The sequence below is a fragment of the Orcinus orca genome, chromosome 1 (assembly GCF_937001465.1).
Source record: "Orcinus orca chromosome 1, mOrcOrc1.1, whole genome shotgun sequence".
Lineage (NCBI taxonomy): Eukaryota > Metazoa > Chordata > Mammalia > Artiodactyla > Delphinidae > Orcinus > Orcinus orca.
Genome location: NC_064559.1, coordinates 132,480,111 through 132,496,942, shown reverse-complemented (window position 1 = coordinate 132,496,942; position 16,832 = coordinate 132,480,111). Strand labels below are relative to the sequence as shown.

Genomic DNA, 16,832 nt, shown 5'->3' with positions numbered 1-16,832 from the left:
AAAAAAATAATAAATGGAGAAAAATACAATTTAAAAGATTACAAAAAGAAGTAGAAGGAAAAAAATAAAGACAAAATGGGAAATTAATGAAATAAAAAATAATAGAAAGTAAAGATTAAAAATGTAAAATTAATAGGACTATTAAACATGATCAATAAGTCAAAAATAAATGGCTTGAAAAGATCAAAATATAGAAACCTCTAGCAAATCTGATTAAGAAAAAAGGAGACGATACAAATAATATTAGATATTAGAAAAGACATTATATATTTAGAGGAAATTTTTAACTTATTAGAGGACAAAATACTTTATGCCATAAAAACTGACAAGCTGGGTGAAATGAATGGCTCAGGAACATATAAAGTAAGAAAAATTGATTCAAAAAAAGTTAGTAACCCTGCAAAGAACAAAAAATGAAAGAAATTGTAGAGAAACCCAACTTTTAGATCCAGAGACAATGGTGAGCTAAAATGGATTGCTCGCTCTTCTCTCCGAATTCAAATCTGTTTTTACAAATAAGTGAGAAGGAGGTTAATGGATTCCACAATCGAATCCAAAAAGTGTGAGAAATTCCCCAGTGGTGAAACACTGGAAACTTGACAATTAAAAACAGTAAAAAGACAAAGATGTCTGCTCTCTCTAAAACTAGAGAACATATACTAAAGTTTCTATCTACAAGAAGTTAAGAAAAATAGAGTTGCAACTATTAGAAATCGAGAGATAAAACTATCACTATTTACAGATAATGATTGTCTATCTAGGTAATCCCAGCAAACCAACTAAAGGACAACTCATACTATTAAGAGAGTTCAGTGAGATAGCCAGATAAAACAATCAAAATTTTAAAAATTGATAGCTTTCCTATATACCATCAATAACTGACCATAAAAGGCAATGGTATGCAATGTAAAGAAGGACTCACAATATCAAACTCCATAAAATACCAAGAAATAAACCTATCAAGAAATATAAAACCTAAATGATGAGTTATAAAATATCACAGAAAGACATAAAGATCTGAATAGATGGAGAGAGATACCATATTCCTAGATAGAAAGATTTCAGAACTGTTAAAGGAAGAATTCTTCCACAAACTAATCTATAAAGCCAATTTCAATAGGACTTTTTATAAATCTTGACAAACTGATTCTAAATTTCACAGGGAGGAAAAATGCAGGAATATCCAAAAACATTTTTTAAATAACAGTAAGAACGGACTTGCCTTACCAGATAACAAAACATGCAATAAAAGAATAGCAAGTAAAACAATGTGGTATTGTCACGGCAACAAAATAAACAGGCTAACAGTAAGTGTCCAGAATCAGATCCTTAGGAATTTAGTTTATGAGAAGGTGGCATTCCAAATCAATAGGCAAAGAGAGAAAGACAACATAGTTATCAAACACTCCTGACTATCTTTCAGGGACAAAATATAATTAAATTCTTAACATACCACATATAAAAATTAACTCCAGATGCCTATGAAAAGCCTTTAGGTAAAAATAAAATGATTTTAAAGTATTAGAAGAAACGATAGAAAAAGTCCTATGATCTTAGGATGTGTGGCAGAGACTGCTTTACCTACCCAACATTCATTCTTTATTTCCTTATTAATAGCAGAATCCTAATTTTAATATAGGCACACTATCACCAAGACATTTCCCAGTCTCTTTTGTACTTAGCTGTATTAGGTGAGAAAGGGTTATCTGGGACTTCCAAGAAACCTACTGAAAAGAGAGAGGATATTCAAGTGTAATGGCTGAAGCTCTAGTAGTAATTTTGGACAATGAGGTGACCTTGAAATAGAAGTCATGTGTGGGATAGCAGAGCAGAAAGATAGGAACATAGTATTCATGACACCTTGAAGCCACTATATCTACCTTAGACTATCTACCTTGAGTTGTATGTTCTGTGAGAGAAAAGTAGCCTATTTTGTTGAATCTACTGTTAATTCATTTTATTACCATTTTATGTAGTTGAACCTAATCTTAAGAAATACAGGATGAAAAAAAAAAAAGAAATACAGGATGGAAAAGGCCTTCCTAAGTAAGCAAGACACAAAACCTAGAAGTCATAAGGAAATGACTGACATGCATGATTTTATAACAATTTAAAATTTCTGTATAAAACCAAATAATATGTATATTCCCTCCTAATAATTAGGGATTTGAAAAGTTTAAAATTTTTCACTCATTAGATTGACAAAAGTTCAAGATAAAAAAACAAGTATTGGGAGGATTTATGGAAATGGTCATTCTTTTTACACTGTGGGTGGGAACTGTAAATAAGGTAAGCTTTTTAGAAGGCAATTTGGCATTAAATATTAAATCTTTTCATGTATATACCTTTTCACCCAGAAATTCTTGAAAAATACGGTGTAAATAAAAGGAAGTTCATTTCAGCACTATTTGTAATAGCAAAAGTTTGTAAGCCATCTAACTCTTCATCAGTAAAGGAGTGGTTAAAATTTATAATATGTTCATACTGTGGAATACACTGCTATTAAAACACACATTGGGGGCTTCCCTGGTGGCGCAGTGGTTGAGAGTCTGCCTGCCGATGTGGGGGACGCGGGTTCGTGTCCCGGTCCGGGAAGATCCCATGTGCCGCGGAGCAGCTGGGCCCGTGAGCCATGGCCGCTGAGCCTGTGCGTCCGGAGCCTGTGCTCCGCAATGGGAGAGGCCACAACAGTGAGAGGCCCGCGTACGGCAAAAAAAAAAAAAACAACACACACACACACACACATTGGTATCAAAATAAATGAGGTTGATGTGTATGTACTGATATAGAAGAACTTCATGACAGGAGCAATAATTATAGTATGACCTTTTTTATATGTAGACATAACATATGTTTATTAGCCCATATATATGTACGAAATAAATAGAAAGGAAATTGGAAGGACCCACAGCAAACTACTGATAACAGTTACTTCTGGGGGTCAAGGGAGACCTGACTTTTTGCTTTATAAATTTTATTTTTGAATCTTTAAAAATGAATCCATGCGTTACTTATATAATAAGAAGAAACAAACAAATGTGAAAAGAAATCACTGACTTGGAAATACACCCTATAAGTTCATTGAAAAATACCAAATAAAGAAAACAGAGCTAGTGCTTAAGATGAAAGACCCAGGAATTATGAAAAATTAAAAAACAGCCTTAAAGGGCAGAAAGGTGAAGGATAAAATGTTAAAATTAAAAGGATTAACACCTACCTGAAAAAGAACTGATCTGAAATTCAGCAAAGTAACAGGAATATGAGAGACATAAAAGTGGTAACTATTAGCCATCATCACCCACCAAAAGACTGTACATTTTGGATTAAGAAAATACCCCACACACATTCACTCTTCCTAGCCACACTCAAGTAGTTGCATAAAGGTGGGAAATTATAATGGGAAGTTAAATTATGATACATATAAAAACAATTATAAAGTCATCAATTTTAAAATCTGACAGTCCCAATGAAAAGAATGTATGACCCAATCTAAGGTAAGGTAAATGAAAGCGTTAAAATTGCGAATAGAGTGTTCCCAACAAGGTGCTTGTGGAAAAATACCTTGATTTAATTTGACTCAGTAGTTGATACAACAGAGTATATTGAAAAAAACATTGTGAGAATCAAGAGATCTAGATTCTAGTTCTAGATCAGCCCCCAGTATAGCAACATAGCCTCGAGCAAGTCACAACTTTTCTAGGCATCACTTACTTCATTTGTAAAATGAGAGGACCTGGGTACAGGATCTCTAAGTTCTGTATGATCTCTAAGGATATTTAAATTTCTAAAGAAATATATCTAAGAAACAGAACATTAACTTCTGTTGTCCAAGCTGTAGATCTGCCTGATGAGTTGTACACAGCAGTGGAAGTTTGTTTATGAGATGCCATGGTATTTGGGAGATAAAATTCAATGAGACGTTAGGAAGTATCCCAGAGAACGAGTGACCTCCTTTAGCTAAGGAGAAAAAGGAAATTCTTTGGCCAACTGGTTTTATTGAGCCACATAAAAAAAATCATTTTTACCTGAAATGATCTAAATCAAATGGTTTAACACTAAGACCTAAATACTCAGAAAACCAAGCACTTGGCACCATTTGTGATTGGAAACTGGGTAAAGTCATTACAATACAATGTAACTTTAGTTTACTCTTCCAGCTACTACTCCTCTATACAAACTTCCCTTTCCTGGGAGAATAGTCATCCCATTGTCACAAAAACATTCCTTCACTGATATCATTGCATTTAGTATGTCTTTCCCAGAATACCACTATCATTCAATAGACATTTACTGTATGTGTTTTCATACTGTCCATTATTTTTATACACATGGTTCTCATTCAAGCCAACTTGAAAGTTCCTGTGGATGAGAAGCATATCTTCTTCTATTGTCTAACTTCCCTCAACAGATTACACTCTCAACATTTGTTGATTTAAAAATTCACAAATTATCTCTTTTAATTGAAGTCTGAGTTTTGGGAAATTAATTTCGCACCTACATTCTGACTCCTCATTCTTATGTAAATATGTTCTTTTTTGTATTAAGGAAAAGAAATTTAAAATAAGTTTTAAAAAAAAACCTTCATAAATATGAATCAGGGACAGGTAATCAGTATTTTAAGACATTTAACAATTGATTTTCTTTACCAATTTACTTTCATTTCTCTTGTTTTAATTCTTCCTCCCATTGGAAATCTGTAAATAAACAAGGCAAAACTTTTATTATTATTATTTATTTTAACTGAATGAAACCTTTTTAAAATTACTTAAAACATATTTAATTTCTGTACCTGATAGTTATCCGATTTGGATCTTTGTTCAAAGTATTCAGTGTTTTCTTTTCATTTGTTCTTAATTGTATATCTAGAAATTCCTTGCAGCTGGCTACCATTGTGACCTATAAAATTTCAGCATTTGTTCATTTAGTTATGTCCATTCTTTACTTCTTTTCTCTCATTTATTTTTTCTGTATTTATTTATTTTTAATGCTGCCTTGAGACATCACGTTTAGCATAATAGAGTTAAAAACCTGCCTTATGCATTTTGCTTCTTTAAGGATTCATTCATTCACTAACGAAAGTTTACGAACACTTGTTATATGTCAGACACTGTGTTACACACTGGGGCTATATCAGTAAGATTGTAAAGATTAACAAGATAAAATTTAAAATATTCAGCGTAGCACCTAACACATAATAAGCACTCAATAAATGAAGATTTCATTACTATCGCTATTACTACTGTTATATTATTATTTACCCTTCTATAGTTTGCAAATTATTATTCCTATTGAGGATTATTTTGTAATGAAAACAATGCGTAGGTATTAAGAAATCTGTATTCTAGAGCTTAATTCTGTCAAATGACTCTGCTTTGGTTTTTCACACCTGTAAAATGAAACTAACACCCTTTCTAATTCTCTTTCACACTTACTGAACTCAAAATCAGATGAGTTAATGTTAACATTAGGGAGTTTCTATTCTTGATTTCTTCTCAGTTAAGAATAATATTCAACACAACATTGTAAATCAACTATACTTCAATAAAAAAATAAATTTAAAAAGAATAATATTTACATGAAAATACAAGCCTTCTATTCATCAATTTTAATGCAATTTTTAGTATAATAATCTTATCACAATAATCAACTTAGATATTTTAAATAAAAATAAATAGTTTGGATTTGACAATAAATATAAATGTCATGTTTCATGTTCATATCCCCAGTAATGGAAGAAAGGACCAATACAGTTACCAGGTGCCAAAAACATGACTATGGTTCTATTCACTGCTACAGCTACAAAGTTGCCCCCACTGGTGATATCTTAGTATAGCCTGTTTTTACTCCCATCTTCTCCAAAATCAGTTCTTTTTCCTGGTCTATCACCAATACTATTCTCTTTCTACTGTTATCATTATTCTGATGCAAAGGATTTAGGGAAGAGTTGCAAGTAGGAGGCACATGCGTCCCTCAGTGTCCCTCATTCATGGCAGACTTTCCTAATATACCATGCCACACCATCTTGGAATCTTTCTCAGCACATTCTTTCTCAACATATTACACTTGGTAACCACTACCAAGGTAATCAGCATTACTACGTAAGTTGAAAGGCAGTTGCCATCCTGACTTTGGGTATGTATATGAATTTTCTTAGCCCTAACACAGAGATACAATTGGAAATATATTCTAAGGAGTACTATTCTATATCTTACAATCAAAGGCATATGAGGAGGAAAAACATAAGCACTATTAGAAATGCTTTCTTTTCTGCTCATTTATTCTTAAATTGCATGAGATACACAAATTATTTACTCCAATATTATTTTATACTATATCATTATATATTTATTTTCTTGTGAAAATTAATTTACCAGATCCAATAAAGTTTCTTTTCCACTGATTGTACAAAATTTCTTCACTGTCTCAAATGTAATATAATACCAAGCCATCAATCTTCCTGCCTCTGTGGGAAAAGACAGAAAAATAAACATTCCCCATCAGCTGAAACAACTTGAATTTTCATCAATTTAACAAACATTTCCTTAGCATCTTTGCTGTGCCTTTAACAGCATCAGGTACAAAAGACACCAAAAAATCTAGAAGACACGGTCTCTGGAACCTACAGGTTAGCTAGGGAGATAACCACATGTGAAATAGCTAGACTAGAGTACAAAATCCAGTTAATGATAATGTTTACATACACAAACTTAAGTACAGAGGAAATTAAGCCTAAAAGAATGGTCCATGTGGGATTACCTTCTAGACCTCAGGAAAAAACAAAACTTGTTTATCAAAAGAGTAAAGTTTAAAAGGCTCTTTAGAATAATGTAATGAGAGATATGGCTTGATAAACATAAGACTAAAATTCAGGTCAAACTGACCTGCTTAGAATCTTTGGGCCACCACTTACTAGTTACTACGTGATCATGTGCAGGTTACTTTACCAGTTTCTTAATGTAATGTGGGAATAATAAAAGTATGCCTCTCATATGTTTGTTGTGAAGAAGATTAAATGCAATAATACATGCATAGTACTTAGCATAGTGCCCAACGTTAAATAAATGTTGCCTACTTTTATTATCAAAACATGATGAAAGGTAGAATACAGAGGCCCTGAAATAGCCTTTAAATGCTATAAAGGAGTTTAGATTTTGGTTTTGATTTGTAAAATAACAGAAGACCACTTAAAATTCTTGAGCAATATTTCAATTAAATTTGAATTTGAAACTAAATTGTTTTGGAAATAAAACATCAGGTAGGCTGTGGGTAGGAGGATGGGTAGAGTGAGGATAAGTAATTGATGAAATGGAATTCATTTAAAAGGTTACTGGCTTCAATTATAAGTTGTCAAGAACATTACAAAGAATTTCAAGTCTTGTGAACCCATACAAAAAACAGCTGAGAAGAGGAAAAAGGCATACTGTTACTCAAGGAAAAGGCTAATATTTAAGTATGTGCTACAGGTTTTGCTGAAGAGGAAAGAATTTGACATTCCATCACTTATAGGCACCAAGAATAAAGTACAGTAGACAGAACTTAGACTCAGGAATAGCCACTTTCTCAATTAGGAGTCTAGTGAATATGTTCAGCCAAAACGTGAGTAATGCAGTGGTCCACCAAAGGGAGATTCTGAGAGCAGTGTGTGAGATAGCGAGAATATGGTTACCAAGGGAACTAGTATATGTTATATGTAGGGTAAATTTTAAGATGCTCCTCTTATCCTAGATGTTTATAACTTAATATAGGGTATCTCCCTGCTAGTCAAAATGAAAGGTTTTGAGAAAAGGCTTGATATTTGCTGGCTTATTAGTAAGGACGAAGGTTTCCTAGGTAAGGTATAAAAATAAACAAGAAAGAAAGCTATAAAGAAAATGAGTCAAGGCAGAAGCAATGGAAATAATTTTTTAAAATTTGCAAGTGAAGAGAGGAAATAAAGAGGCAACTTGCTATCAATATAGCTTTTGAATAATAGCAAATACAGGGTATTTCAAAGTAAAAGTCATAGATTTGGGGTAAGGAGAGTGGAAGCAGAGGTCATGAGAATGCACCTCTCACATATCCTACTGCAAGAAGTGCTCTGATGGATGGCCCCAACTGCTATGTTCTGAATCTATCACTATGTACACACCAAGATCACACTTCTCAGGAGATACAAACAAATGACTGAGCATGGCAGGAATATTAAGAAAGATCTATAAGCCAAGGGACTCTTAGGATGGGCAACTTTGACTTGAAGATTCCCCATCAACTTTGCCAAATGGTCTTAGGACTGCATTGCAGGATAAAATTCTCCTTCCTTCTCTCTTTCCTTCCTTTTCTCCTTCCTTCCTTCACTCTCCTTCACAGAGGTAAGATTTGCATCCCAGTTTAATGACTTTCCATGCCTTTTGCAATTACTGCCCATTTTCATAAGGTTGTTAATCCTTCATAAATTTGCACAAACTAAGACTTGGCCTTTTGAGACCTTCTTCTATACACATTAGCAGGCAGAATAGCCAAAAATCTGGACAAGAACACAAGCATACAGATAAAAATACCTAGATACTTGAGTATTATAACCACAAACTAAAAAAGCAAAAACTATATGAAGCAGAATTACTGGAACATACAGACTAAAAATTTAAATACAAAAAATAAATATTCAAAGAGATAAAAGAAGTAATAGTAACACAAAGGAACAAGAAGTCATAAAGAAAGAATTAATTAGAAATAATATGTAAGGAGCTTCCATCCACATTAACAGCAGGCTAAGTAATTATGAACCAATGCCTCTGCTGAAGGCAACTAAGTCAGATAAATGAAACATATGAAATATCTTTTATAAGGCAGCAAAGAACTAACAAGATATTTATCTGGGAGAGGGCTTAAAACCAAAGGGATAAGCACACACAAAATATTAAAAACTGACCACATACTGGGCCATAAAACAAGTCTCAACAATTCTCAAAAGATTGAAATCATACTGAAAATATTATCTGATACAAAGCAACTGTATCAAATATCAAAAACAACAGCAACAACAAAAAAATTGAAAAGAAAAATAACTAGAAAACCATCATATGTACAGAAATTAAGAACTAGATTTCCAAATAACCCATAGGTCAAAGAAGAAATAATGAAAATTAGAAAATACAACAAACTGATTGATAATGAAACTATTACAAATCACAGCTAATAAAAATTCTTAGCCTTAAATAAATATATAGTATTCCTATACATTTACATAAACCTTTATTTCCTGTAAATATATAGTATATGCATTCCTATAAAATCTTGTATTCTATAAACTACATACTAAAAATAACAAGGTTTTATGGGAAAAAGTATTGAGGCAAACAACTAAAAAATTCATACAACCTTATAACAAGAGCACTAACCTAAATGATCCTAATAAAAATACTGGCACAGTTAAAAAGACATGTTAAATTCCTCATAAAGTTATATATACATACATGTATGTAACACTTTATGTGTGTGTGTTTTAAGTAGCTTGATGGTGTAGGGTGTAACAAGAGTTGAGGCTGCTGAATTAATAAATACAGAGGACAAAATGTCCAATGATTGGGCATTGCATAATATGTGCTTTCAAAGCAGAGTACATGACCAAACTGGGTCCAGAGGAGGAACAGGTAAAACAGCATCATGTACAATACCGTATTCCTCTGAAAACTCAGCTACATTCAGCTAGAATGTATATTTTATGTTAAGCTGCTGTGATAGTTAATATTATGCATCAACTTAACTGGGCCATAGGGTGCCCAGATATTTGGGCAAATATTATTCTGGGTATGTCTGTAAAGGTGTTTTGGATGATATTAACATTTAAATTGATAGACTGAACACTGATAGAATATTAGTGCTCTTTGCAATATTAATGGATTTCCATTTAAAAGATTTCTGTGGACAAATAAGAAAGTAAAAATCTTAGGCTAATCAATTTCATCTCTTTTTTACTACCTTTCTTCTTAGCACATTTAGTATGCTACTGAACCCCATGAATCTCCTAGAGAAGATAGTTTAGAGTAAAACTGCATTCTCTATTTTAATTTGGAGTCTCTCACCCCCCACCCCAGAACACTCACTAAGATAAATTGGTGTATGACATGAAGATCTAAATAGATTTTCACTATACCATTTATTGAAACATCAATCCCAAGGCAGTTCTCAATTTTAATGTGCAAAAGCAGCATCCAGGGAACAAGCTTAAAATCTAAATTACTAGGTTTTACTCCTAGAAGGTGAGGTTTGTAGGTCTGGAGTAGGGTTCATTAATTTCATTTTTAACATAACAGCACCCTCAGTTGACTTTGAGAGGAAGTAGTTAACCCAACCACACTTTAGGAAACATTACCCTGCTACGTGATAAGGAATATTTTCAGCTCCAAGATTGGATTGTCCTTTTGGACATTCCTGCCTGGACATGGAATGAGTGAGGAATGAAAGAGAAACCAAAGACATCAAACATTTTTTAATAGGCTTAACAAACCGGTTATGCTATTGAGAATAAGAGGCAAGTAGAGATACATTTTCCTAACCTTGGACAAAAAAGAGCAACGACTCATGTTTTCAGAGGAATTTTTTTTGCTGTAAATGTTCATTATCCCATTTCATCATCACAACAACCCAGTAAGGTAAGTAGGATGTGTAATATATTCTTGTTTTACAGATAAATAAACTAAGGCTCAGTAAGCATAAGGTCACAGCAAGCAGAGTGGCAGAACTGGGACTGAAATCCAGGCATTTGGAACACAAATTTTATGTTCATTCCACTGTATAGTATTCCAGGTCAAATTAACTGTTATATGCTCTGGGTGTCAAGTTTCATGTCATATATGTAAGAAAAGATTTCCAATAGAAAACTAACGTTCAAATGTCATAGCAAAGGTGAGAGACCAGGATCAAAACTACAATTCATTTACGTAATGACCATAGCTTAAGCTGTGAAGGTAAATTATGTTTTCAAAGAAATTATCATAAACTGGGAATAAAGGTCCAACATCTACACATTTAAGAAGCCCATAGTAAAGCAAAAAAGGTCAGCAAAGAGAAATTGATTAAAGAAGCAGAAAGAGAATCAAAAGAATGTTAAAAAGAAGAAAATTAATCAGGTAGTATTCACTGATGATTGAGAAAGAAGACAAATATTACACATATCATTTATTAAGTATGTTTAAAGGCAGAAGGAATGTTGTCAGTGGATTCAAGAAGTTCCACAGGGAAAGAATTATAGTGGGAATAAGATTCTTGAGAGTTAAAATATCTGAAGAATAGATGAAGAAGTTATATTAGTGATTCTCATGCCCCCTTTAGTGAGACATCCTAGAATACAAAGAAGGTAATTCTCACAAACAAATTAGGTTTATCAGAATGAGAACCATGGGAGAGGAAACAAATGTTATAAATCTAGGGCTGAGAGTTAGGGAGGTAAATTGCTTTTAAAAACCTTATACAAATAAATACAAATAAAAACATAATACAAAATCATACATTTCTATAGTACAGTTGCAAGTATGTAAAAATGCATTTAAAAATGGAAGGATACATAAATGTTAACAGATAGTCTGATTTTTTTAAACTTTCCTATACTTCCCAATTTTTATTCAGTAAAGTATATCTTCTTAAAAAGTTTAATTTGTTATAATGAAGTCAATATTTTCCCCTAAGAAACTTCTAATCATGAGTGGTAAAAACTACAAAACATTCTTTCTTGCTTCTGTTATACCCTATATAGAATCAAAAGGAGAGAGACAGAGAGAAAAGGAGCCTAAGTAACCAACCATATAAGCAATGTTTGAATAATTAAGAATTGGCAAAAGGATAGCTACAAGAGTTATGACAGGACTGAAGCAACCCAAAGATTTGAGCATTTTAATCCTCTGCTAAAAGTCACTGGCATTAGCGAACACAAATTCTGTGCCTGTCAAAAAGAAGATCTATAATTTCAGAAATAAAACTCGTATAAATTGATCATGCTAATAATGATGATACCCTACTGAGAACTGAAACCACAATTTTACCATCATCTAAATTTTAGTAGAAAAAAAATTTTAATTTAGCCTTAAGTAAGCAATTGTTAAATTTACTAACAATGATGGAAAAATTACCAGTTGGTTTGAAATTAACATCTTCATCCATCTTTATCAGGTCCAGAGATGATAAATCATTCAGATTCTTCAAACATAATTCTGTTCAATTATAGAAAACACATTTTAACTTTAGTAAAATAAAGAATCAACACAAAATAGAATTTATTATAAAATATCCTGAAGGTGTATTTCAGTGTAATTGTTCTGGGAAGAACTGTAGTCCCTATTTAAGTGGTTAAAAAAAAAAAACTCATTTAAACAAAAGAGCTGACTAATATGCTGAAAAAATTTTTCTAACAGTAAAAATAATACAAATAATAAAAATAACACTCAAGTGATAACATTTACAACTTGGAGCTTTTAAAATGATATATTTGTACTATCTCATTTAATCCTCAAAACACAACATGGCAGGTATTAGTATTATTTCATATACAAGTTAGAAAATTAAAGAATAGAGAGGCTAAGTGACTTGCTCCAGGTCTAAATAACTGTTTTGCCATTTGACTTCCAATACGGCAGTAGTTTTTCTTTTTAAAAAAGCTTTAAGATATATACACACAAAGTATAAAGAGTCAAATAGTTCTACAGAGATTGTTCAAAAAACACCAGTCTTTCCCCTCCTCCTAGTTTGCCACACTCTCTTAAGGTAACCATTATGACTATTTTAGCTGATGTTTCTAGTATTTACTTCAGCATCTCTGAATATGACACTATTGCACCTGGAAGGAACCTCTGAATAGGAAGCAATGCAAGTTCACTCTCACTGATTGATGGGGATCAGAGCAATTGTAGTAACCTGTTGCATTCAGTGTTCTCTCTGTTCCCTGCTATAAAGACACAGACCTACTAGAGAATGGACTTGAGGATATGGGGAGGGGGAAGGGTAAGCTGTGACAAAGTGAGAGAGTGGCATGGACATATATACACTACCAAACGTAAAATAGCTAGTGGGAAGCAGCCGCATAGTACAGGGAGATCAGCTCGGTGCTTTGTAACCACCTAGAGGGGTAGGATAGGGAGGGTGGGAGGGAGGGAGATGCAAGAGGGAAGAGATGTGGGAACATATGTATATGTATAACTGATTCACTTTGTTAGAAAGCAGAAACTAACACACCATTGTAAAGCAATTATACTCCAATAAAGATGTTAAAAAAAAAAAAAAAGCCCAGGAGATTGGAGGCAGTTAACAGCAGAGAATGGGAACACCACAACCTATTCAATGTTATATAGACTAGCCACTCACAAAAACATAGCCCTTAGAAAGCAGGGTTCTTTGAAAAATACTTTAGTTTAAGCAACATTGCTAAGGCAGCTTGATAGTTTTAAGTGTTTGGTTAAGTAAGGCTTTTGAAGTCTTTGCTAATTTTCTTAATTACCCACTATTAAATTAACAATCAGTGGCCATCAACAAAAGTCTACACATAATAAATGCTGGAGAGGGTGTGGAGAAAAAGGAACCTTCCTACACTGTTGGTGGGAATGCAAATTGGTACAGCCACTAGGGAGAACAGTATGGAGGTTCCTTAAAAAAGTAAAAATAGAGTTACCATATGATCCTGCAATCCCACTCCTGGGCATATATCCAGAGAAAACTATAATTTGAAAAGATACATGCACCCCAATGTTCATTGCAGCACTATTTACAATAGTCAAGACATGGAAGCAACCTAAATGTCCATCAACAGATGAATGGATAAAGAAGATGTGATATATATATATATATATATATATACACACACACACACACACACACACACACAATAGAATATTACTCAGACATAGAAAAGAATGAAATAATGCCATTTGTGGCAACATGGATGGATGGATGGACCCAGAGATTATCATACTAAGTGAAGTAAGCAAGACAAAGACAAATATCACATGATATCACTTATATGTAGAATCTAAAAAAAATAAATAATACAAATGAACTTATTTACAAAACAGGAAGAGACTCACAGACATAGAAAACAAACTTATGGTTACCAAAGGGGAAAGAGGGGGAGGGATAAATTAGGAGGTTGAGATTAACATGTACATACTACTATATATAAAATAGATAACCAACAAGGACCTGCTGTACAAGCACAGGAAACTATACTCAATATTTTGTAATAATGTATAAGGGAAAAGAATCTGAAGAAAAATATACATATATATAAAACTGAATCACTATACTGTACACCTGAAACTAACATGACATTGTAAATCGACTACACTTAAATAAAAAAAAAACAATGCTCTCAACTTTCAACTTCAAAAAAATTAATATTCAGTAAGTTAATCAAACAAGAATGCTTACTATATGCTGAGCACTATTCTAAGCTTAAAGTTTATAGTAGTGAACAAGGCAAGGTTCTTCTTCTATAAAACTTGTATTTTACTGATGAAAGCAATCAATAACAAATAAATAATTTCAGGTATTGATAAGTATTACGAGGGAGGGAGAGATTGGGATTGACATGTACACACCACTATATTTAAAACAGATAACCAACAAGGACCTACTGTATAGCACAAGGAACTTTGCTCAATATTCTGTAATAACCTAAATGGGAAAAGAATTTGAAAAAGAATAGATACATGTATATGTATAACTGAACCACTGTGCTGTACACCTGAAACTAACACAACATTGTTACTCAACTATACTCCAATATAAAATAAAAATTAAAAAAAAAGAAAGGTATTATGAAGGAAAATAAAGCTGAGACAGGAACTAAAGAATAACAGTTTTTTAAGCTTTTATTTAATTAAGCTTACGTGTATTTCAGATACACAGCTTATAATTTCTGATTAAAGTAAGGATGTAGTCATCCTAATTTTCAACATAAACACATCACCTTTTCCAAGAGCAGGAAAACAGCAGTAACAATATGGAAATTGTTTTTCCTTTGTCTCTGTAAATGTGGGTTTAAATAAGGTAGTCCAGGAAGGTCTCTCTGAGGAGTTGATATGTAAACAAAGACCTGAATGAAATGAAGGTTCAGGCCACGTAAAATATGCAAGAAGTGTTTCAAGAATAAAGAGAGTGCAAGGACCTGAAGTGCGAACAAGCTTGATGTGGTTAAGAAACAGCAAGATAGCCAATTTGGACAGAGTGGAATAAATGAGGAGAAAGTGACAAGAGATAAAGTTAGAGAAATAGGCATGGGGATACCAAATAGGACTTTGTGGGTTCTGGTGAAAGTTTGCATTTTATTCTAAGAGTGATGGGAGAGGTACTGGAGGATACTGAGTAAGAAAGTATAACAAAATTTAGGAAACAGCATATTGTATGCTAAAGACGCTTCCTAAGAAATTTAAGGCAGAGCTCCAAGCAAACCAAAACATTCTATCCAGTTATATAATAAATTTGGCTATTCTTTATAGGCAAAACTTAGCCACCTATAATAACTGAAAATAAGACAAATATGAACTGTTAAGAACATTTAAGAATGCCAGAGATTTCTGTGCATTAATTTTGTATCCTGCTACTTTACCAAATTCATTGATTAGCTCTAGTAGTTTTCTGGTAACATGTTTAGGATTCTCTATGTATAGTATCATGTCATCTGCAAAGAGTGACAGCTTTACTTCTTCTTTTCCAATTTGGATTCCTTTTATTTCCTTTTCTTCTCTGATTGCTGTGGCTAAAACTTCCAAAACTATGTTGAATAAGAGTGGTGAGAGTGGGCAACCTTGTCTTGTTCCTGATCTTAGTGGAAATGCTTTCAGTTTTTCACCATTGAGGACGATGTTGGCTGTGGGTTTGTCATATATGGCCTTTATTATGTTGAGGAAAGTTCCCTCTATGCCTACTTTCTGCAGGGTTTTTATCATAAATGGGTGTTGAATTTTGTCAAAAGCTTTCTCTGCATCTATTGAGATGATCATATTGTTTTTCTCCTTCAATTTGTTAATATGGTGTATCACGTTGATTGATTTGCGTATATTGAAGAATCCTTGCATTCCTGGAATAAACCCCACTTGATCATGGTGTATGATCCGTTCAATGTGCTGTTGGATTCTGTTTGCTAGTATTTTGTTGAGGATTTTTGCATCTATGTTCATCAGTGATATTGGTCTATAGTTTTCTTTGTGACATCCTTGACTGGTTTTGGTATCAGGGTGATGGTGGCCTCGAAGAATGAGTTGGGGAGTGTTCCTCCCTCTGCTATATTTTGGAAGAGTTGGAGAAGGATAGGTGATAGCTCTTCTCTAAATGTTTGATAGAATTCGCCTGTGAAGCCATCTGGTCCTGGGCTTTTGCTTGTTGGAAGATTTTTAATCACAGTTTCAATTTCAGTGCTTGTGATTGGTCTGTTCATATTTTCTATTTCTTCCTGATTCAGTCTTGGCAGGTTGTGCCTTTCTAAGAATTTGTCCATTTCTTCCAGGTTGTCCATTTTATTGGCATAGAGTTGCTTGTAGTAATCTCTCATGATCTTTTGTATTTCTGTAGTGTCAGTTATTACTTCTCCTTTTTCATTTCTAATTCTATTGATTTCAGTCTTCTCCCTTTTTTTCTTGATGAGTCTGGCTAATGGTTTATCAATTTTGTTTATCCTTTCAAAGAACCAGTTTTTAGTTTTATTGATCTTTGCTATCATTTCCTTCATTTCTTTTTCATTTATTTCTGATCTGATTTTTATGATTTCTTTCCTTCTGCTAACTTGGGGTTTTTTTGTTCTTCTTTCTCTAATTGCTTTAGGTGCAAGGTTAGGTTGTTTATTCGAGATGTTTCCTGTTTCTTAAGGTACG

The 16,832-nt window shown here is 33.1% G+C and overlaps 1 protein-coding gene across 2 annotated transcripts in view; it reads right to left on the bottom strand.

The window, feature by feature from the left end:
- Positions 1 to 16,832, bottom strand: part of HFM1 (helicase for meiosis 1) — a 128,951-nt gene that overhangs the window by 67,954 nt on the left and 44,165 nt on the right. For both annotated transcript variants that reach the window (XR_007478961.1, XM_033432488.2), the window contains exons 19-22: positions 12,105 to 12,185; positions 6,372 to 6,463; positions 4,790 to 4,896; positions 4,647 to 4,694 (exon numbers count right to left, since the gene is read on the bottom strand). Coding sequence is in view for 1 of the 2 variants with exons in the window: in XM_033432488.2 (XP_033288379.2) it covers positions 4,647 to 4,694; positions 4,790 to 4,896; positions 6,372 to 6,463; positions 12,105 to 12,185 (328 nt within the window). In the remaining variant the exon portion in view is untranslated. The remainder of the gene's footprint in view (positions 1 to 4,646; positions 4,695 to 4,789; positions 4,897 to 6,371; positions 6,464 to 12,104; positions 12,186 to 16,832) is intronic.